The sequence below is a fragment of the Anopheles coustani genome, chromosome 3 (genome assembly GCF_943734705.1).
Source record: "Anopheles coustani chromosome 3, idAnoCousDA_361_x.2, whole genome shotgun sequence".
Classification (NCBI taxonomy): Eukaryota; Metazoa; Arthropoda; class Insecta; order Diptera; family Culicidae; genus Anopheles; species Anopheles coustani.
Genome location: NC_071288.1, coordinates 21464851 through 21487572, shown reverse-complemented (window position 1 = coordinate 21487572; position 22722 = coordinate 21464851). Strand labels below are relative to the sequence as shown.

General features: G+C 47.0%; 1 protein-coding gene across 1 annotated transcript in view; it reads right to left on the bottom strand.

Moving 5' to 3' along the window:
• The window catches only part of LOC131259503 (dynein axonemal heavy chain 10), a 38073-nt gene that overhangs the window by 5283 nt on the left and 10068 nt on the right, over positions 1-22722 (bottom strand). Inside the window, exons 18-60 of the mRNA XM_058261008.1 lie at positions 22204-22292; positions 21325-21408; positions 20218-20331; positions 19462-20057; positions 19218-19379; positions 18989-19094; positions 18378-18460; positions 17885-18176; positions 17667-17825; positions 17447-17599; positions 17246-17378; positions 17073-17158; positions 16765-16899; positions 16481-16687; positions 16068-16201; positions 15909-15989; positions 15587-15782; positions 15115-15266; positions 14906-14987; positions 14625-14733; positions 14039-14159; positions 13780-13949; positions 13564-13705; positions 13441-13490; positions 12812-12937; positions 12205-12327; positions 10556-10686; positions 10053-10475; positions 9861-9965; positions 9622-9780; positions 8616-8726; positions 7706-8509; positions 7278-7635; positions 6423-7200; positions 6134-6338; positions 5787-5929; positions 5378-5582; positions 5154-5313; positions 3774-3947; positions 3220-3599; positions 1402-3156; positions 1246-1317; positions 570-1181 (exon numbers count right to left, since the gene is read on the bottom strand). Coding sequence (XP_058116991.1) covers positions 570-1181; positions 1246-1317; positions 1402-3156; positions 3220-3599; positions 3774-3947; positions 5154-5313; positions 5378-5582; positions 5787-5929; positions 6134-6338; positions 6423-7200; positions 7278-7635; positions 7706-8509; positions 8616-8726; positions 9622-9780; positions 9861-9965; positions 10053-10475; positions 10556-10686; positions 12205-12327; positions 12812-12937; positions 13441-13490; positions 13564-13705; positions 13780-13949; positions 14039-14159; positions 14625-14733; positions 14906-14987; positions 15115-15266; positions 15587-15782; positions 15909-15989; positions 16068-16201; positions 16481-16687; positions 16765-16899; positions 17073-17158; positions 17246-17378; positions 17447-17599; positions 17667-17825; positions 17885-18176; positions 18378-18460; positions 18989-19094; positions 19218-19379; positions 19462-20057; positions 20218-20331; positions 21325-21408; positions 22204-22292 — 10460 coding nt within the window. The remainder of the gene's footprint in view (positions 1-569; positions 1182-1245; positions 1318-1401; positions 3157-3219; positions 3600-3773; positions 3948-5153; positions 5314-5377; positions 5583-5786; positions 5930-6133; positions 6339-6422; positions 7201-7277; positions 7636-7705; positions 8510-8615; positions 8727-9621; positions 9781-9860; positions 9966-10052; positions 10476-10555; positions 10687-12204; positions 12328-12811; positions 12938-13440; positions 13491-13563; positions 13706-13779; positions 13950-14038; positions 14160-14624; positions 14734-14905; positions 14988-15114; positions 15267-15586; positions 15783-15908; positions 15990-16067; positions 16202-16480; positions 16688-16764; positions 16900-17072; positions 17159-17245; positions 17379-17446; positions 17600-17666; positions 17826-17884; positions 18177-18377; positions 18461-18988; positions 19095-19217; positions 19380-19461; positions 20058-20217; positions 20332-21324; positions 21409-22203; positions 22293-22722) is intronic.

The following is a 22722-nucleotide window of genomic DNA, read 5'->3' as shown; positions in this document are numbered from 1 at the left end:
ACGAGTAGGGATATATTGTTCAAGCAGAAAGCGAGACCGAGGAAAAAACAAGATGGTAATCGTATGCATCGTAACTTCAATCATTTTCAGAGACAGCTCTCCGTTTTTCCTTGCTCCACAAACCATCACTTTCCATTCTCATGGATAATGCAGTTGAACCAGCACAAATCTGAGTTCTACGGAAATGTGAAATATGCCCGAATTCCAGCTTTATGCCCATTTGCGCTCCTAGCGCAAAGTTTGCACTGCTCTCGTGGAGCGAAGTCGAGTGGAGTTCCCGTTATCTGATTTAGAGGATTTGCGTGGATGGAAGTGAATGTAAGAGAAGGAGAAAAAAACGCATCATGACCCTTATTATTCATGAGGGATTACCACAAGAAAAGAAATTTACATCTACCCCTTCGCAGAAACTCATCGTCACGCTCCGTGTGCCGCACATGAGATGCCGCTGCTGATGGCAATGACTTAAGTGGTTTCATGTGACTAAAGAGCCCTGCACACACCGGGGCCGAAAGTGAGCGAACACAGAGATAACTCTATCTGTTGAGGTATAAGTCCACATAGGTTACCTGTAGCACGGCGTGAAAGAATGCCAGCACGTATGCTAATGGCTTGAAGGCCGGGTGAGCGCAGGAGTCCAGCGTTTGCTGGCGCAGTTTGAAAAATGTGGCTCGCAAATTCATCTTCAATCCATTCGGCGGCTCGGTAACGACTTTCAGCGACTTCTGCAGGATACCGATCGGGAAGGACGGCGTGGCGTCGGTCGTTATCCAGAGGCGGAAGTCCGGGTGGGGCGTCTCGATGGAATCGATGATTTTCTCCAGCGTCCGGATGAAGCTGATCAGCAGGTGGCCGTTCTGGAGCATCAGCCACAAACCCTGCTCGAGGGCGAGCTGGAGTAACCGCAGCGCGGCCCTCTCCTGGCCCTGGCCGAGTGAGATGTGTTTAAACTTGCTAGCCCCAAAACCACAGCGGTCGGCCAGCTTCATCAGGTCGCTGGTGGGATCGGACCCGGGGCTGAGTATGAACACCACCGGTGTGGTTGCCGCTGATTGTTCGTAGATCGAATCAAAGCTCAGTATCGGTGGGGTGATGAACTCTTCCCCCATCGTTTGCGAGACGTAGTTGTTCAGCATCCGGTACACGCGGTCCACGCGGAGGCATCTCATCAGCAGCAGGTGCTAGAAAAAGAATAGTGAGCGTTAGCCTTTGCTTTTGTTCTCACGTGGTTTGGTACGAACGTACATCGTACGGTGTCATTCGTTCTTCAAAACCCCCTGGATATTCGTATCCTTCCGTTTCATCAGTATCGTACCACTATGAGGATTAAAAACAAAATAAATGAGAACATAATTTTCAAATACTATTAAACCTTCTCAACGAAACGAACGGTTCGCTTACACTACTCCACTCGTAGATATTTCCTGCAATATGGCTGGGTAAATCTCCAAACTTCTCCGGAAACATTTCGGCCAGCATCACAATATCCTGCCAGCCTTTCTCACTGATCCACGTGACCGGACAGGCTCGGTCCGTTTTCTCCAGCGAAACCTTACCCTTGATGAAGAAGTCAATCTCGGCCTGCGACAACCGGCCACCAGTCTGTTCGAGTTTAATCGTTATCTGGAACGAGTAGAGCAACTTGTGCTTTTCGAAAATGCCAATGCAGCCGTACTCGTACACGTTGCGTGTAAGCGTGCTGATGATATTATCCAGCCGCTTCGAGAGCGCATTGTCCGGTACGGCCTTCCTTAGGGAGTAGACGAACACCTCCAGGTATGAGCTGAGGGAGTACTGGTACATCGCATTGACAGCGGCCATGTCCGAGAGCACAAAGTACAGAATCGCACCACGTTGCGCTGCAAGTCGGTATCCGTTACGCAGGTGATCAATCTCTTTCGATGTTTGCTCCGCCAGCACAATCTTCTGTGACACTTCGGCCGCTTTCTCTTTGGTGCTTTCGAGCGTCGTTACCAGTTCCACATTGTCCAGCATATTTCCCGTCGATGTCGCAAGTTCACGCAGAAGCGAATCCTCAAGGTTTTGCAGCAACGCCTTGTTGGCGCTCGTTTCGGCAATGAGCGTTTCGCGCTGCTCTTCCAGATCGGACCGTTCAGATCGCACGACCACACTCAATAGTTGATCCTCGAGCCCACTCACTGTTACCGTGTAGTTGATAACTTGCGCCTTTGCATACACGGCCGGATCAAAGTTCGGGTTCGCCAGCTTGGTGGTCAGATAGAGCCGGAAGTTAGCGTCCACGTCCACCTCTTTGTCACCGATGGTAACAGTCTGGCGGCCACCCTGTACTTTGACGTTTTTCTCCAGCACATTGTCTATCACCGGATCGATGTAGTCATCCACATCCTGGAAGAGTACCGGCGTGCCGTACTTGATGGCCATCTCAAGTTGTTTTAGGAAGTCCTTATCATTAAACGACAGCACCTTAAGGTTGTTTGGCGCTTCACGCTTCTTTATCCACGACAGCGCTTGCTGCTGTGGATCGATGCAGAGCGGAAATCGAGACGCCCTCGTGGTGAGTATTCCATTCTGTACCGACAGCTCATCCGGTGGCAGTCCTTCCGAGGTCCACGTGCTATGCTCCAGATCGCTCGAAAGAGCCCCGTTGACGCTGTAAGGTTCGGTGAACGGGACCTCTCGTTCGACCACACTGCTGAGCCAATCGTCCAAGAGAATCGCCTTCCGGAACTCCCACGAAAATGGTCCCATGTAGGCCAGAAAGGAAGCGGACATTAGCGCATTTCCGATGACCTTCGTACGCTCCACCCGCAGCTTGCCCAGATCAATCACCCAGCGGTCCCTCTCGGAGCTCAACCCCGATATCAGCTTGTCCGCTGCTAGCAAACGCCGTTCCGCCTGTTCCATCATTTCCTGCAGCATCTGCTTTTCCTTGATCGCGTTGGCGTATTTACTGTTCAGTTCGGCCAGCTCATTCTCCAGCTTGCCGATTTCGTTGTTCAATTTCACCAGCAGCCGAATCTGGCCGTTCAATTCCGATTCTAGGAACGCAACGCGGTCCTTTTTCGGTTTAATCTCCTTGAACACGTCGCAGTAGCCGAGCACGGCTCGTACGAACTTCAACAGGCCGTAGCCGGCCTTCGAGATGTTTTGCATTTCTTCCAGCTTTTGAGATCTCTGCGAATAGCGAATAGGTGGTTAATTTCCACACAGCATAAGCCGCATCAAATGAACCTGTACCTTCATGTTGGCTCGCACTGTTGCAACCTGCTTCTGTGTGATGGCGTCGCAATCGAGCTCCTGAAGACTACGCAAAAAGTTTCCCTCCGACATCATGCCCTTGGCCGTTTTCCACGAGATGTCCTTGTATCCTTTGATGATGGCCACACACTCACAAACGACCTGCACCGGCTCGGGCGGTGTAGCGAAGCTGCGAATCTCGGTGATGTCCGATTTGTCCAGATCCGACAAAGCCAATCGAGCGACCTCCAGAGCGGGAAGGGCGGCTGCTAGCGCTTCCTCCGCTTCCGCCTTTTCAACAGTAATAATCTTCTTCTGCTGCTCCACCTCGACCGATTTTTCCGACGCTTCCAGCTTCTTAACATTAGCCTTCTCGGTGGCTGCAGCGGACGCGAGGCAAAGAGAGAGATATGAAAAATAAAAATAGAAACACACATCCCCCTCTCAGCGATAGAATTACGACTCATCAACCCACTAAACGAGGAACCAACGAGGCTCGGAACACAACTTCTCCGTTCTGCAGGGTACGGTGGCGAACGGTTCTCTTTACTTACACGTCTCAATTCCGGCGAGCATCGATTCACAACGGTCCGCCGCTTCGATGACATTTTTCCGCTGCTCCTCAACGATGATACTCAATTGATCGATCTGAAGTGAGGCTTCATTAATTTTCTCGATTCCATCCGATAGTCGAGAGCACTGTTGCATGATGAAATTATCTTTCTCCTCTGGCGAAGCGTGACAAATTGAAAATGAAAGATGAACATTTATTTTGGTCGGCCGCTTGCCGTATTTTTCCCCCCTCACCCGTCCCGTCAATCTCGCTTCTCCCGCTCCTGCTAGCTGTTTTTCTTCCCTCTCTTTGGACTGCCATCCCTATCACGCGCGGTGTACTATTTTATTTACTTTCCCATGTTCGGCTCTCTCGCCCTTTGTCCCTTAGGCTGCGTTGTCCCTGTCGGTAGCTATCATGCTTAAACACTCTCGCCCTACGGAGGGTGAATAGCACGATACGGCTACAGGGCCCGGAGCCGCCGTGGGCCGTGCAATCGGTCCTCACTTTCAGCTCCAGCACCAGAAGTGACATCCGGAGCGGAAAGAACCCATCAGGGGATCAAAAAGAAAGTAGGTGTACGAAACACGAACCGATGGCCCATAACGACGAACCGATAGAGTTCCGGTGGGTGGGGCGAGAAAATTTGGCTGTGAGATTATAGCACATATTAGTCTTTCTGCTTGATGTGACTAAGCTCTTTCCTAGCGAGACCTACGTACAAGCGCTGGGGTCTTAGGCCGACGGAGAAGAAACCATGCCACGAGGAGGTTCACCGGCGAACTGCTAGCTAGTTCAGCGGCCCAAACAACGGCATGATCGATTATTCCGGATAATGCTCTGCTAATTAATTATGGACAAACCGGAGTCCGCTACGAGAGGCGGATAAGAGGGAACGAGTCATTCGCACGTTTTTGGATTATTTTCCGGTCCGTTTTTTTTTCTTTGCTTCCTGACCCCCACTCATTTTACTACCAGGAAAATTCCGCCCGAATAAGATGGACGCTTCACTGGGTGTTGAGACGTTTGATAGACAGCGCTGCGAATCCACGATGGTTGCTGCTGACAGCAGTCCTGACAGTCCGCCATAGTAACAAATTGATACGGGTGTACACCCTGAACTATGCCATGCCATGTTGCCACATTAGATTTCCGGTAAAATTAGGGATGAGAGATGAAATTCGTCTGGCGTAATAAATGTTCGCAGTGTGAAAAGAGCGCGTGAACGTTGTATCTTTCTTAGCTTTTTTTACGTATGCCAACATATTGTTGAGTGATAAATTTTCTTCTAGAGAGAAAAAGTGATTAGTGATACTATAGCCCTTTGTATTGATGCAAAGAACATAGTACCGAAGAGTAATTAAGGAACACATTTACTTACCAATCAATTTCAAATATGTGTTGATAAAATCTAGGTAGTGCTTCGGTGTAACAAAATTCTTCCGTCGTAGCTTCATTAAGTATTGCAGCAGGTAGTCCTTAAGGGATTGATGCACGTGCACGATGTGTGCAATGATAGGCTCTCGATAATTTTCCGGAATCTAAAAATAAAACAAAATAGAAACTACCATTTCATAACCCTAATAACTCGCAATAATTCGTTACCTTCGGATGGTCGGTGAGGAAAACTTTGGCGACTGCGAATAGTGCCTGCTGGGGCCACGGAAAGACCCAGTCGATGGTGGTGCTGCCGACCAGTCCGGGGAAGTTGCGGCACCGGTTGCGTAGCGCGTCCCCTTCAGGCGACATACAGAGCACCACGTGCAGGTTCCGGACTGCCCGATCGAGGAAAAACGACCAAACGCCATCCCTGGTCGCGTGCGGCAACGGCGAACGGTGGAAAGAGAAAACCCAGGACACGATAAATGGATTTAAAATGGCGCGTCGGAATGAGAAGCGACAGGAAATCAGCGCTAGCAGCAGCAGTAGCTACAGGCTGGTGCCGCACGAAGCCAATAAGCCCGGCGTGCCAGCTGGGAAAAGTTCTGCTCAGTAATAAATACCATCAACCTACTTGCTTGTCGCGTAGCCGCTCTCCTGCGCTGCCCCCCGGCACTGACCAATTATCTGATCCTTTTCGTCGTCGGTAAACAGGGCTGGCACCATTCCAGTGGTTAAAATATTATTTATGAACTCCAGAAATCCTTCTTCCGCAATCTATTCCACCCCGCGGGAGCAACGAAAGCAAACGGAAAGAAAACAAGTTGAGTTCAAAGGAAATGGTACGGCGGAGCAAGATGGTATGGCGGTATGGTAAAATAAGCTCCCGGCTACGCAGTTTTGTTTTTCGTCCGGATATCCCGCTGAGAAAATTGAAAATGTTTGAGCCCCCATTCGGCTTCCCCCCCTCCGTCCACTTACTTGAGCTGCTTTGAAAATAAAGCAAGTTTTGCTGTTTCTTACTCCAACTTGCAAGAACAGCGTCTTAAGATCCTCGCGGAATGACGCCTCATTGTAGCCGCGGCTGAGAAGGATTTCAAAGATATCGCAACCGGCGGCGAACGCTGCCAGGCGCGTTATGCTTTGTTTTCCCGATCCACCAATTCCTACCAGCATGACGTGGCCACTGGAAACAATTTCAAACGAATATAGAATGTGCTAAAATTTGATCCATTACCCGTTCGGGGTCAACCGGTAAATGTTCCCGTACCGATGCATCCTCAATGTCCGATGAACTCGGGTCAGGTGCTCAAGACAATCCTCAAACAAAACCAAGCTCATCTTCGTTCGCTGTTCGTTGTACTCCATCAGTATTTCTTGGAACAGAAAGTAGATGGCCTCGTAGTCGAGCAGATCCTCATAGAATCGCTCTTCGGCCGGGTTTACCGCGTTTCGATAGTCACCAAAGAGAAGTGGGTTGCGTAGTGCGTACTGAGCGATCGACAGCTCTACGACGGCACTCTTGATGCGCGATTCCAGCCGTCCCTGCCGCTGATCACCCTGAACCGTGTGCCGGAAGCTGCGCGGTACGGGAAACTGTTCCATGATCTGCTCGCTGATCTGCTCGGCGAGGAACTGCTGATCATGCTCATTTATCAGACGATCGCAAATGACTCGCGAGAACTCGTTCCGCCAGACACGCACGAGGTGGCGCGTTTCCTTGAAGAAACTTGGATGAATCTGCAGCATGCCGGCAAATATTCGTGACAGATCTTTCATGTTGAAAATGTAGTGGAACTTTGACGGCGTTGGCGGCAGCTTTGTGACGAGCGTTTTGAACAACGCCAGCGTTATGCTGACCAGCTTATGGGCATGTTCGCTCAGCTCTCCGGCGAACGACTGCAGGTGTCCTTTGAGCACGGATATGTAGATATGGTGCAGCGTGTCATCGTTGGGAAACAGTATGTTGATCACGGAAAACATTGATACGAAACGTGAATCGACCTCGTTCCGACCACCACCGGCGCGACCCATAGCGGCGATGAATGCTAAGAAGAGCGGAGGGAATACAGATTTACGTCAAATCGGAATTTGTCCAACCAGCATAGAAAAGGTGGGCACTTACACATATCTTTGAACTTTTTCCAACTCAAATCCTTAGTCCGATCAAACATTCCTTCTCGTTCCAGTAGCAGCTTGAGCAGCGCGATCGGTTGCTGCGTGCCGTAGCTGTCTACCTGGGGCATGTTCATGTCGTCGATGAACGTAACCAGCTTCTTGCCAACCGGTGGGCCAAAAATATCCTTCGTTCGCTTTTCCACCGCGGCCTCGATCGTTTTCTGCACGTCCATCGACGAGGTGCGCGATGAAAAGTTGATATTCAGGACCAGGAACGAGTCGCGACTGAGATGCCGCAGGAAGTGTGTTATGACGGCCGTCTTCGAGGTGCCCGGGTCTCCAACCAGAACTACCGGGCGCCGGACCTAACATAAACCAAGCAACAGAAAACATTAGCACAGAACGTCAAGCTTCTTAGCTTACGCTTCTACCTACGTTGTTCATCATGCCCAATATTTTCTCTATCTTCATTGTGTCCATGGTTGGCACGAGAATGTCGCTAAAGTTAAGTTTAGCGTCGTGGATGTACTCCGGGATGACCCACTCCCAGGCGTGCCACTCTTTGCGCTCAACGCTGAAAAAGTAATCGAACAGCGTCGGTTTCAGGGACGGAAGCTGACCGACGGTGGCAGGGCGTTCCTGCGTGTCCTCACAGGCCATCAGTTGAAGGTTGCGCTTCACGAACCCGTCGAAGCGAACACGTGACTCTTCGAGCAACGCGGCACCGAGCGAGAGGTAGAGACACTGGATAAATCCACATTCGACCACATCAACGTCGTGTAAACAGGCGGTGGTTTTCATCGGAAATAGCGCATCATAAAACTGACACAGCTGGACCACCATGTTAAGGTTCGTCTGCCGTACCACCAGTTCCAGCGGATCCTCCTGGCTATTCCCGTCCACTCCCTCTAGAATGTAATCGATCGTACACGGTACAATTGCATCGAATGTCTTCTGAAGAATTTCGCGTTCCTCGGGATACCGTTTGTGCAGCCAGCGCTCCCAATAGCAGGCAAAACCCAGGTTCTTTGGATCCAGGTAAACCATTCCGGCGCGGGATACCGTTGCCGGCGAAGCGTACGCCAGGTCACCAACTTCAAACAGTAACCCACAGTAGCTGTTCAACCGGATTCGCTCGCCATTTGCCAACGTGAGCAGCTTGTTGTCGTCCATCACCGAGTTCATATTTTCGATCCATAGCGCATCCACGTCCCCGTCGAAGCAAACGTATCGCCGTTCCTGGAGTGGGTATACAGTATTCATTTACTTCATTGCTTTCCTTTCATTTTATTTGTTGCCACGCCAAGCAGTGGTTGTGGAAGTTTTCTCATAATGCAATACTTACGTCCCGGTCCGTGGGTCGGTTCATTTCGCGAAAAATATTTGAAAATAACCCATCGATCCAATCGCGCGTCATGGGGTCCAGAAAGCCGTACAGCTCAATGACGGAGCAGGCCTGCAGAGAGCGGAGGGCAACAAAACCCGTTGGGAAATATTGGTCAGCCGGAATGATGCGAATAAATGGGATAAGATTCATACATTCAACAACATTGCTGAAACATTTCCTACAGCGTTGCGAGATCATAAGAGGACTGCCTATTCTCTGCTACCATGCATGGTATTCATTTTTCGGTAACCATATGGACTACCAGCAAAGCTTTCCGATATCATATCGTACCGAGGAGCTGCATTTTAGAAATCGAAATTCATTTTTGCCATTGATTACAGCATTTCAGATTCCAAGTACTGGTCGAAATGTTATGCAACGAGTTGGTTGGCAACCGAACTCTCAACAAGTTGTTTTGATCGGATAGCTCCTATTGGTAAAAACTCATATACTCAAGCATCGTTCATTCATTGGATTTCATCATTTCATCGATGCCAGACAGAATCTGGAACCGCATTTTGGTTGCAGTTTGTTGCATTGAACTTCGTAAAAGGATTTCATAAAAGGTGATTACAAATAATATAACAAAAAATGCGTTCGTTCGTGAGGTAATTTTGCTAAAGTAATTGCAACCCGTGAAGTTTTTTAATCAATATCTTTTCTCTATGATGTCTTCATTTGCATCGAAGATAAAATAAAGGTATGCTGGTAAAAAAGAGGTAGATAATTAAATTGAAAACTATCTTGCTAATGCACTTTTTTCAACTGAATTTCTATCCTAACCACTGATTTGAATTGAGGGAAAGGAAACCATACAATGGCAAAACAGATTTGTGTTAGTCATAGTTTCTTGTTATTATTTTAAATTTTTAACAGCACTATTAATTTCATAAAATCAACATTAATTCATCGAAAGTCGAACCAGCTCGATCGATAACAAATTACAGAATTAACTTATACTTACTTTTGGATTCAACACGGTACATTTCGTCGGTAGTCCGATGCTGGTCTGGGCTTTAACTAAAGTGTTTATCACAACGGTTTTCCCTCCTCCCGTAGGGCCAACCACCATGGTCGAGTGCCGGGTCAGCATCGTTTCGTACAACTGCTGAACCTTGTCCATCTAATCCGGAGTAAACCACAATATTCGTCGAAAAGTTTATAATGACATAGTGATACGCTCAGCAAAGTTTGCCATTTTACCTGTTTCTGAATTATAACATTTCCGTCCGCAAGAAACACCTGTCGAACGGCCTCGTTAAACTCCGGATAGCCAACACGCGGATAGTCCACACCTGGAAATAAATCCTTCAGAAGCAAACAGGCGTGTGTGTGAGTGCTTTTTCAAATGAAAAACAAGCATACGAATAGTTTGACAAAACTTTCTCGCCGTACCTTTATCAAACCCATAAATAGTGGCACATCGTCGAACACAAACTTGGGAAAGTTCATGTCGAAAAGGGTCCGCATCAGCGTGGCCGCCTCGGAGCTGTCGGGCGACTTCCGCTTGTTGAGGCCCGCCATCCGCAGGACGGCATTTAGTGAACGCAAGCCCCAATCGTAGTGGTGCTGCTTGGACAGCTGCTCGCGCGCCATCCGGTACAGGACGGTCATTTTCTTTGCCAGCACCTTGGCGGTGGTGAAGCCATCGGAGAAGAGCGAGATGAGGCAGATCAGCTCCAGGTCGGGCATGATGCAAGTGACGGGTCGAAACAGTGCCTTCACCGATTCCGGCAGCTCCGTTCGGCCAGCGTAGCCCGGGTTCATCGTGATGAATATGCCGACCTTTCGATCGAGTTGAATTTCGTTGCCTTCAAACTGCCGGCAATCGGGAAAAGCGGGATGAAAGGAGGCGCTTAGGAATGTGATGTGAAGTTAACGACGTCGGAACTACTTACGATGAAAGTGTCCACACGGGACACCAGTGCGGTGCGAATGGTTTGCAGCTGTGTCGAAATGACACTGAGCACCGAAATGTCGATACGATTGAACTCATCGAAACAGCCCCATGCGCCGCATTGGGAGAGTCCTGGAAGTAGTTGTAAATGTATTACTCACTGGACGAAAGGCAATAGCATGTGGTCAACAATTTCTGACGCAATCAATCCTGCATGGTTTAGTGTACAATTGTAATTATTCAGCATTGCCTAGCCAACGCGCAAAATTTTCCTGCAAATCAGAAGAATGTAATAACTACTGCAATTCCCACGTTTCCTGTGCAAATGAAATCATCACTTTGCGAAGCTCTTCAACAGGTTCAGTGTTTCATGCTTGCGAGCTCCGAGAGCGCTGTGCTTAGTCTGCGGGTTGTATTTTCGATGCCTGGTGCAACAAATACATCCGGTAAGTGCAACAGCCCGTCCCCAACGCAGACCAGGTTAGGAGGCAAAATGTAGGTTCTAGCGTTTCGACTTAATTTAAATAAACACCCATGAAAATACAGCCCGATGGAACGGAATCGTTACCAACCGAGCCAATAGCCAAACCGGACACGTTTGTTTCGCCAGTTGTTGGCCGCAGCACCGGCACACGGTACGGTTTCCGCTCCGGCGTGCGGTTTGCATTAAATTGAATCACCATTCCGATGCACGCACGCTTTATTTGTAGCGCAATTTGTATGTTTTATCAAACGAAAGCCGATTACTGATTGGTGCCGATGTATTTGGTGTGCGTCTTTCCTTACCGAGGGGCTTAACTACTTGACTGCGGTGCGGGGGTGACAGCCAAACCGAACAGGTTCGCACCCGCCAAAGCGAAAAAGGTGTAAAGTCCCTACCGCCATATACCGCCGTGTTAGCGTGCGTAACCGCAGTTATGGAAGGGTTTTAAGGATGGGATACCCCCACGTGCCCCGGTATTCGCGTAGCAACACAATCATCAACCATCATCGGGACGAATTGCTCCCGTATAGTGCGGACCCGTTACTTTACGACCCCGCTGCCAAACGGGAGGGAGGGGTACTGGGTATAAGATGGATTAAACCGCCTGTACCGATAACAGTGCAGCGCTGGCCGCTCTTTTCCGAGTATTGTCGAGGAGGTTCCGGTCGTGTGGCCGGGATGCAAGCATGGCCGGTAGTTGCTAGGTGTGCTGCATGCGGTACACGTTATCTGATCAGCAGATATTTAGTTTGCGGATTACTGTTAAACCGTAAAATTGAGAAATAAATTTTCCGATTCAATTTGATTATTTTAATGAGGTAAAGCTCGACCGGGGCTTTCAGTGGGATAGTATGCTCGGTACCAGCGTAATTCGATTGCGTTTTCGTTGTCAGCATCCAGCTCGTGCATACTGCAGACTCCTACTATGCATCGGAAGGAGTCTCATTCTTCAAAAAGGTGCATAAAATCGAGTAATCAATCGTTAATATAACGCTACAAATAATAGGTTTTTGAATCTGCACAAATCATTTCCAGTTAGACCATTTAATCATTAATGGTTAGCTTTGATAATAAACCTATGCAGACAGAAAGGACGCCTTTGGGTAGCATTACTCAAACAAAAACCTGCAAAAGACCCAAGCTGTACTGTCTGCTATGCAACATACCTGATAAGACGGTTCCCACGGCGCGGAAGTCCATCCCCTCGCCGCAGTTTGTAACGACGCAGAGGAGTGCCAGTGCCTTCGCTAAATCCTTCGTTGTTTCAGTTTTGCCAGTTCCGGCGGGACCTGCACGTATGCGAACGGAGAAAAAGGGAAGCATGAGTGTGTTGTTAGGCAACGACCTAGGAACGCTAGATAAATAAACGAACCAACGCTGCCCAGCGATAAGCGCTGTGTGTTACAAAAGCACGCTATAATTGCTCACGAGGCAGCATTTTCCGACCACGCAGCAAAAGGTTTCAGTGCCCCGTTACTTCTGCACACAATGACGATGGCGGACGGGTGGTTGTACGTGGAAAGATTAGCAGAGCCTCTTGTGCTTTGCTAGCACAATGGTCAAAGTTTTGGAAAGGATTTAGAAGCCCGTGGTTAAAGCGGCTGTTTAGGATGGGAGCGTTCAGACTGATTCTAAACTGGAAACCATACTTAGGACTCCTGGCCGGGAATGCGCGCAACAACGACTTTATCTTTGACTTTCACCCATCCACACACATAAACACACATATACACAAATACATTGGCGGGGATGCGTTCGTCGATTATCGCTTACCAGCTGGTGCACCGCCCAAATTCATCGTCAAGGCTTGGGTGATTGTTAAATATATCCTATCAGTCAATGGCGTAATAACGAGCCGCCCGTTTAATCCCATATACTCGTATCCGTAATCGAATTTTCCTATCACAGCATCGTTGTCACCGGAGCACCATCCAGTAGCAGCAGGCAGCATCAGGGTCAGAAAACGGTGTTCCACATTCCGAGTTCCGAACGGTTCCCGGCACCATATGGCACGAATGGGTGTACGCATGGTTTCGAATCAATCCGTGTCCGAATTCGACGTTAATGGTCGGGACGATGACGTTGAGCAGGGCCACACACACATCCACCGGATTCAGATCGAGATGATGGTTTTAGGCCCGAGTGTCAAGAATGGTGAAGAGCAATCGAAGAACGAAATGTAATTAGTACAGGATTTGAAGTAGTTTTCTGAGGAACCGAATCGTGTGACAGATTGGTTGGTTGAGGGGTAGAAGAGAGGTTGAAATCGGATCACTACGCTAATGTAACCAAGCTTACTTAACACATCGGGCTGTGCATATTTACTTCCGATACACCAACGATGCGGGATTAAGCTGAGCATTGGACGGGAAGACGCTAGGTATAAAATATTATGAGCTTACCTGTACACTGTTGAACGAACAAATTATCCATCTCCCTTATCCAGTAGAACCTAGCAAAATTCCATGCATTAGTGTAAGTGAAGCATTAGTAGAAAAATTCATTTGAATAATCTCCGCACTTACCGGAGTTGACTTTCCCATCCGAATTCCTGCGCGTCCAGAATGCTGTCGCGGACGAACCCCTCGATAATGTCGCGCGCGTGAACGTCAATTGTAGCAATCGTCTTGAACTTGAGCCGGTCATTTGACGAGAGATTCGCTCGGACTGGTGATTTGAAACAAGATAGTAACACATTTGGTTTTACTTGGGAACTTTCATGGTACAGCAGTACAATTTACCTTTCAGCACTAATTCATCCAACTGCCGATTTTGCTCTTGCAAATATTCCTTCATCGCACGTTTGTTGCCGCGGCGCACTTTGGCAAACACTTCCTCCACCTCGGCCGTCCACCAAACTTGATTCGCCGCCAGGCAAATCATGCCCTGGTATTGCATAATCCAATCGGGCCTAATGAAGATGGAATGGGTAAGTTAGAAGGGTAAGGATAGTGACGTGCATCGCATGTAATGCTCCGACGTGCAGGCGCCTTGCCTTACCGGGCCAACTCGCGATCCTTGCCGTAATGGTAGATTGCTTTCTTCGTAATGAAACGATTGGTGCGACGCATTTCCTTCAGCACTTCGTTCATCCAATTTTCCACCCGCTCCTTTACGGGCACTGTTGAACGTCGGCGGAGACAAATGGAAATCAATAAAGAGAAACTTTTGTAAAAACGTCCCAGCACCAGCCCACCAGGCCCGGTAGGCCTTTACAAAAGCCACAAGGCTCTGTTGATCGTGCCTACACTCCCCATGTACTAGTCGTTTGCATTCACAGCTTCTCCCTCAAGGCCGCCCTCCGGCATCCGATTGATACATTTTTTGGGGAGCCATAAAATAAACTTCCAGCGTGACGCAGAACGTGAGGTAATAAAATGAAAAATTGTGAAATATCTCCTGCCCCAACGCATCGGTGCTTCCGGTACGCACTGGAATGTTGAACCAGTATGTTCGAGCCCAACACGTGACAGACCCTTCCACCCGTGCTGTGCCACACCCGTTTTGTACCAAACCGACATGCCAGTAGCTGCCGGTGTAACGGAGCCGAATTGACCGGAAACGCCGATGACGATGATACACTTACCAGGACTCTCGAATTCCATCACTTCGCCCTCGCTGGAAATCATGGCCGTTACAGTTGGCGTGTCGAATCGATCTTTAGCGAATCGTAAAGATTTTATGTTATCGAACATCTGCAAGTGTGAAAATTCGGGCGTGAATGTCAAGTAATTGGAACTGGGCGGTAACAGCTTGCGAACGAGTGGTATAAACTTGGGCGTTTATCGTAGTTGCTTTTTGTTTTTGTTCTTCGTTGCCCCAGAGATTTGAAAGCGAGCCCATCCAGAAACCGGAAATAAACTTCACCTTTATGATGTGCTCCTGGACGGACGTTGGCTCACTGTCGCCTAAGATTGATAGCAGCTCATCGGTTGATATAAAATAGAATCTGAAATTGGGAAATGCGCATGAAGATGCGGAATGTTTCAGAGTCACTGCTAGGGATCGTGAAATATTCAGCGCCGCCGGTGTGAATAAATAACGTGTAAGAATGGACGATTTGCTCGAAACCATACCTGGGAAAAGCGCGTCGTTTTTGTTCCAGGTAGTCGTTGAGCGATTTTTGGCATCCATCAAGTGCCACTCCGAGCCTCAGGAAATCATCTAACCGCCCCGGAACGAGGCATACATCGACGACCAACGGATTAGCGGTGCTCGTTGCCATGATCTGTACAGATGCACAAACAGAAGATTTAGAGAAAATAACAAAAGCAATGAAATAATCCAAAAGCTAACTAGGAAGGAATTTTGTGCAAAAGATCAATTGCTCGTTAGCTCATGGAAATAATTTTTAAAAGTTTAAATAACGTCAATACGTTAACAACCGTTATGCCGCTTGTTAAATCCACGTTCACATCGGAGGTATCTAATCCTACCCACAAAAGGAGGCTTTCCTTTATGTGCGGTTAAGAGCTCACAATTAGGGGAATAACGTAGGCAGGGAAGGGCCCGTTTTATTGTCCACTCTACACGGTTCACGTTATTTACCTCACGGAATTCTTCGTCAATGGTGTTGAAATTTTTCGCCTCCTCCGGAAGTTGGCTGCTTATATCACCATCGTTAAATATCCCCTCAAGGTAGAGCCACTTCCGCTGCACGCTGACCCACTCGTCGATGATTTCCGAAATGAGTGTTAGCTGTTTCTCCCACCGTTGAACCGTGGGCATAAAGGGACCAATAAATCTGAGGAATAAAGAAGATTGAGCGGATTTATTTCGTCCATGGTATGACGATTTTGAATGACCTTAGTCTTTCGTTATTGCAACCACATGCAGCAGGAGGCCTGTTGAACTGTATTCAAACACTTACTGAGATGCGGCCATAGATTGAAGATTCATCGAGTTCTCTTCCAAAACTTGCATGATTTCATCCGTGGCACCTAGTATATGTCTTAAAAACAAGTAGAAAATATATGAACAAATGTAGTCGATCGAATCCAGCAGTCTGTTCAATCTATTCCTTGCTTACCCCCGCATTCGCCCACTCTTCTCATATCGAACCATGTTGAACGACATCCGTTTCCAGATATCGGCTATTTCCTGCACGCTGCGCTCGATGGCTAGCTCTTTGATGGCGTTATTAATGATTTCTTCGGCAATATCCTTTTACGTTTGCCATTAGCAGGAAACATATAAAATAAATACAATCCATACAGTAGAGTGTAAGCTCATATGATGCTCGTCAAGATATTTTTCAACATTCCCGAACGACTCCAGCATAATAATTACTTTTGTGACAGCACAAGAGTAATTATTTATGTTACTTTCTGATACACAAGAAGCCACCCACCATCAATCAACCCGGGAAAGTAACATCGGGTGCCACCCGGTGTGGTTATGCCTGGGGAAAGAAATAGAAAAAAACGGACCATCCCCACTCACTTGATACTTATGCAGTTCCATCGCGAACATGTTGTCAAGCGTGAACCGGTCCGGTGACATGTCGAAATGTTGACCAGTTTTTTCCATTAGCTTCTGCCAGTGGCGCTCTCGTAGCGCTTCGTCTTTCAGGCTCAGCATCAGTGGGATGGACGATTTGAACTGTTTCATTTTCGTGTCCAGTGAATGACCAACGGCCGCTTGGCGAATCTATTGTATTGGCGAGGAGTTCAGTGGTAGAATTTGATTAATTTTAGGCACTTGACAAGCATATTGCGGGCACTCACATTCCTCGGCAGTAGTCGAAACTCCTTCATGAAATTGTCGATACCCTCGAGCAATGCCTGGGGATTCAAATTGGCCCACAATGTATGGGACCACTTTTCTCGAGCAATTTTTTGCTGCACATAAAGCTTGTACACCTAGAAGGGTTTGGGAAAAAACAATTAAATGAAGCCAAAATACCTAGGGAATGAAAGATTGCATGTCTTCTGAAGAATAGTTCGACTAAATGAATAATTAACTCATTCCCTCAACCATGAAGGTACGATTGTGTATTTAAATTCAAAGAATCGGCAAAACATAATTCACTTACCACCTGTATTTCCTCGTACTCACGCTTGCACTGCAAAAAGTCCTCGTAGTCCGTTAATGGGATGTCAAAGAGCTTTTCTGCATTTTCTGTGAGTAGACAAAACGATGGAGAAATATTTTTAACAGACAATTTCAATGCAAATGTACATTCGAGTGTATCTAAACAACACTTACCCAGTTCAATGCGTTGTCGGTCCATTAAATCGATCTCTTTCCCATAAGTGGCCATCAGCTCAACACCTCGGTCCAAATCGAGCCCTACCGTGCCGGGTCCTTCCATTCTAAACTTGGTAATGAATTTTGCCAGCTGAAATAAACGCAATCAATATTAATTGGAGGCACTTTCTTTCAGGGTCAATGAGAAGAATAAGGTACCTCGCCATTAAAAGTGGCAATTTCGTTTTGTGTGATCTCAGCAAATTTAGCCTTCGTCGGCTGCAGCTTGGTGGACCGCAGAAGGGCTGAGTGGTAAAGTTTTTTCCATCGTTTCTCCAAATGGTACGCCATTATCATGTCACCGAGAGGGAACTGCGGGAGATCGTTTTCCAAAAACTGGTTAGCTTCTTTTGTTTACCTTTTGTGCGCGTTCGCTCACCTTAATACGATGCTCTTCAAGAATACTGTATATTTCCTGCATTTCGTGTATTTTTAGTTCTGCAGTCAACGTGGTAGATTGGATGATTTGAATCGTTTGCATGACCGTCTTGAAGTGTGATAACTCTTTCACGTTCTTATCCAAATCGACACGTAATTTCTGCAAGTAAAACCAGGCCGGGTCAAACCGTTGCACTTGCACCCAAAAACAAAACTCACCATCATATGCTCGTGCAGGGCCACCATCTGCTGGCGGGTTCTCTCGGCAAGTATGTTCCCCAGAGTGTTGCGCCACTCGACCGCATGATCAACAATGCCCTTAATCAGCGGTTTTAGATTAACCCGGATGCTCTTGATATCGTGGAACGGCTTGTGCCGCTCGAGCTCGTTTACGATCTGCGTGTAGTAAATAAACTTCTCGTCCAGTTGCGCCAGCGAAACGTTTTGGTTGAGGAACTTTTCACAAACACTCATTTTCTCGTACATCCAAAGGTTGCGATACTTCTGCCAACTGCAACGAAGGTACGTTAATACGAGGGGTGGCTGATGAATGTCGGAAAGTGATTTACGATTCATAATAAACCTTTTTGTGTGCAGGCAAGGCCGGTGGTACTATTCAAACAACGTGCTTTTTTTTGCACGCCCCTGCATCGTAGTACTCACGGTCCAATTGCTGCGATAATAGCAATGTAAGGGAACGAAGAAATATTACCATTTTAAATAAGAAAGAACCTCGGTCACTAAATTCTGAACTGTTTGTTGCAGGTTGATGACCAGCTCGCAGACACGTGGGATCTATTACAGAGAGAAGACGCAAAAGAAATGAAACAAAAACTTGATTAATTTTCATACTCCGTTGAGCCACTGATTTATCATGCTCGTGTCTGATTTGTGTAGCATGAACATCTAACGAAGGATTAAGCACGGCCGATGTTGTCGCATAACCGCTACGTCAAAATTCGCTCGAGCTGCACACTTTAGCAGTGTTAGTTTAGAAAAGAGGGCAATATTTAAATTCTATTGCATAGCAAAATATTGACTTGATAGCGCAAATAACATCCTTCGTCCGTCACAGTGTTTGCCTAGAACATCCATCGTTACATAAACTAACATAAACACAAAGTAGGAAGTTTTCAGCCAGTCGGAGGAGAGGGTCAGTAGAGCTTTTGGAGTTCAAGTGTTTTGACTTCTTGAGCTAGTTGGCCGAACATAAACTAAGTACACAAAATCGCTTCCACTTCTGGTCGGTTGAACCAGTATGTTTGTCAAAACAATGACCATTACAAGCTGACATAAAAACTTTAAAACTTGCTCCACACTTACCTGAACGACGTCCTCGAAAAAGGTAAAGTAAAACTCGTTTCCTTCGCACTTTGTCACCGGACAGGGCAAGCACGTTTCAGCCATCCATCGTTTGAAGTTCTTCAGCCTGGTAGATAAAAAAAAGATCAATAGAAAATATAATAACCATCTTCAAACAGACTTCCCTTGAAGATAATTGACAAAGAAGTGCTCCTTAGCTTGTATCTCTTACCAATTAATGTATACCTACCTTAACAGAAAATCTTTAACTGAATTGATCATAATGCTGTACGCGTCAGAAGATGATGGCCTCATGAGGATTTCTGGTACGGTCAAAATGGCATCCACTTCGAACAACGGTTGGTTTTGCAGTAAGTTGTTCATGAATTTTTCCAAATTTTTTGCCGCGAACCTTAAACACAAATATCCGTGGATAGGTCATGATTTGTAGTTATGATTTCCTAGTTAACAACAAGTGTTTGGACGGTAGGTACCTCGTGAAGCAGCCGAAAACCTGTTTTTCCCAGTGGTTGTAGTAGTACTTCATTTCACGACACTCGCCAGTGAACGTACCGAGCACTAAGCTTTCCAATTTAATCAAAATGGGACCGATGGAGTCGTACAGCTGCAGCAGCTTGATCGTTTTCGCATTGCGATCCTTCTCCAGCGCGTCGAAGTAATCGCGGCATGGCTTGACGCTATCGTCCGTCTCCTTGATGGAGACCTTCTTCGGGCGTTTCTGACGCTTCTCTGCGTCGGTTCCATCCTCACCCCGACCGGACGCAATGACCGAACCGAGCGCCGAGCCGTCCGTTGGCGTAACACTGTCATGGCGAACGTCCTGCTGCTGCTGCTGCGGATGATGCTGGCGGTGCGATGCGTGATGGTGCGGCGGATGGTGGGCTTGATGATGGTCCTTTTGTTGGCTCGATGCTTTCAAAACGACGTCCGCTGCTGCCACCCGTACCTCCCGGGGTTTGTCGGCCTCTAGCTCGAACATGGCGTACGACTCCAGACGCTCGATTCGCGCTTTTATGTCGTTGCTGATGTACCCAATTTGTGATACCAGCGATGATAAGCTCTTCATTAGCTGAAATTCGTAGCAAACATGCGAAAAGAGTCATGTCAATGTTGAAGAGGAATATCATAACCAGCCATCAAAGTAGTGATGAACGGTTGATGATGCCGGGCGTCTCAAGGCGAGGCTTGATTAAACTACACAGACATAAATTAACGACCAGAATTCTTACTGTTTGACATTTTTCAGCATAGGTTTGTATGTTGAAGGATTGCCAAGTGAACCGTCCCAGTCCAGCTTGGATGATGGTTTCGACATCATACAAATGACCTCGTAAAAAATGAACCTGAAAAAGATGAAAGTAGGATTGCTTTAAATAAAACTAGTTATACTCGGGGTCTTAATATTCTTCCTAAATCTAGTTGACTATGTCAACGATATCGAATCCTGAAACATAAACAACAAAAAATACCAGACCCTAGGGAACAGAAGAATCCTTTTAGTAGTAATTGCAACGGCACATTATGCTAATCAAGGATCAATCGCGAAAGACGAGCCGATGAAAGTCGTTTAATATTTGATGGTACCGATTTAAGCTGAATTTAGCTGAGACAAAATGTAGCTCGCTCCAAGCATGGACGATTATCTTGGTCCTCGGAGAAACACGGAAACAGTGGACCACTTGACGAATCGAAGCAATCAACTGTTTCCAAACTTACACCTCTAACCGGCACTCCCCAGCGGCAGCGACGACGGTCTCATTCTGGATTACTTATCATTTTCCATGAATATTTATGATTACGGATAAATTAATACTGGTTCCGGGCATTTTTCTTCCCACCCTTTGACGACATTTCCAGACGGTCACACGGCATGCGCTCTCCAGACTGTGTTGAGTAAATCAAGGTCGAATGAACTGAAGTTCCTGGCAAGAAGGCAACTTCTTGCTTTCGCGGCTCCTCCCCTAGGCCTGGTTCCAAAAACCAATCCCTTCCTTTTGAAGCGAAGCCGCCTTCTGGCGTATCAAAGAAATTGGTTTCTCTGTAGCAAGTTTGGTCAATAATTTATGGAGGAAAGGATTTTCTTACTCATTTGTTATGGAAATGCACCTACTGGGATATATTAATCTCGAAATGGAACGGAAGGATAATTATTAGGCGTCGTACACAGCTTGTTCCAGTTAAGTCCATCGGAAACAGTCGAACAAAGTTTAGACATATCTTTAAATTGGTGTGGATTCATATTGAGATTTAATATTATAGATCGAGTTATTTAAAACATATGATGGTTTAGTGCAAACTACTAACAACTAGAGTATGTTGTTTTTTACTCTACTTACCTCAGGTGTTGAGAGATTCAGGACGATGTCGTTGTATTTATTGACCATATTACTAACGCACTCAACGTCGCAGAAGAGTTGATCCTGCGGGTGATGAAAAGATTACTACTTGGTTAGTATGCTTAAAAGGAGAAAGATTTATCAGGTGAGGAAAAACTTGGAACATTTAAAATAATGTTTCATGTTTGCTGGCTGCTAGTTTCCAAATTGGTATTGGTTGTGAAACTAAAAGAAAGGAAAAAGCACCAGTATGTGTTGATGTTAAATGCGATAGTTTTTACCACAATTTTAAAAAAGGAAGTTTTGCTCTTCTCCATTCTATTTTATACGCTCTCCACAAAGTTGACACGTCTCAAGAAAAGCTGTCATAAAAAAAACGTTCTTCTCGCTACACGGAATCACACGTACGCAGTACCGTTCCAGCGAGTTTTGACCATCCATCCGCTCAGTACATTAAGACCGGTGCACTTTCGGCATTCCCTGCACGACTGTGAAATATATCGCTGTCACTCGGCCGTGGGACAAGGGCTAACAATAACTTTCCGCCGACGGCAACGCTGTTAAAGCTTTTCCCGGGCGCACCTCGAGAAGAAACACCGTTCTCTTGAAATCTACTTCATCGTCGAGCGACACACCCAGCGCCTGTCCGGAGCATGGATCAGGAGTTTGAACTGTGCCCTCGAGAAAATCACGAGTCGAATAGAACTGGAATAGTGTGAACTTAAGGTGTGGTGGATGTGTGTGTGTGTATGTGCTTGGGGATATTAGGGGATGAATGACACTCGGGCCGCCGTCCGGTAGCCGTGACTAGAGCCGAGGAACGAACAGAAGGTATCTGGAGACAGCAGGCAGCAAAGTGGTTAAGAAAATATTGCTTACTTTTCTCATAATGGCCATCCTAATGGTCGGACTTAATGTGAATCCCAAATACTCGAACTGTTGACCTTCGTTGATGACGTCGAATATGTCTGTGTGTAGCCAGACGTAGGTTGTGGTGGAGCATGAAAAGAGAAAACGAGAGAAATATTTCAAACCGAAAGGGAGTGGTGCGGGGAGTAAGGGACCGGAAGGCGGATAAAGGATTTGATCATGGCCTCAGGAAGGAGCAGCGCGTCGTATGCCATCGGCTACGATCTCTAGAATAAATTGAACAGATGGATGAAAAGCGAAGCGAAAGAGTGGACACTGCAGAAGAACAAAGCGCTGGCGGAGGGCGAATAAATCAAAAGCCACTTCTGTTGGTTATTGGAAATGAAAATGATAATCAGCCACCCTCCGGACCCCCGCCGGTATCATCGTCGTCATCAGCCGCCCACGTCCAGTTTAGATCAACCTTTACCGCATTTCGTGGCATTAGAACTGTAGGACTATCTGCGACCGCCGGTGTCCTGGGTGAAA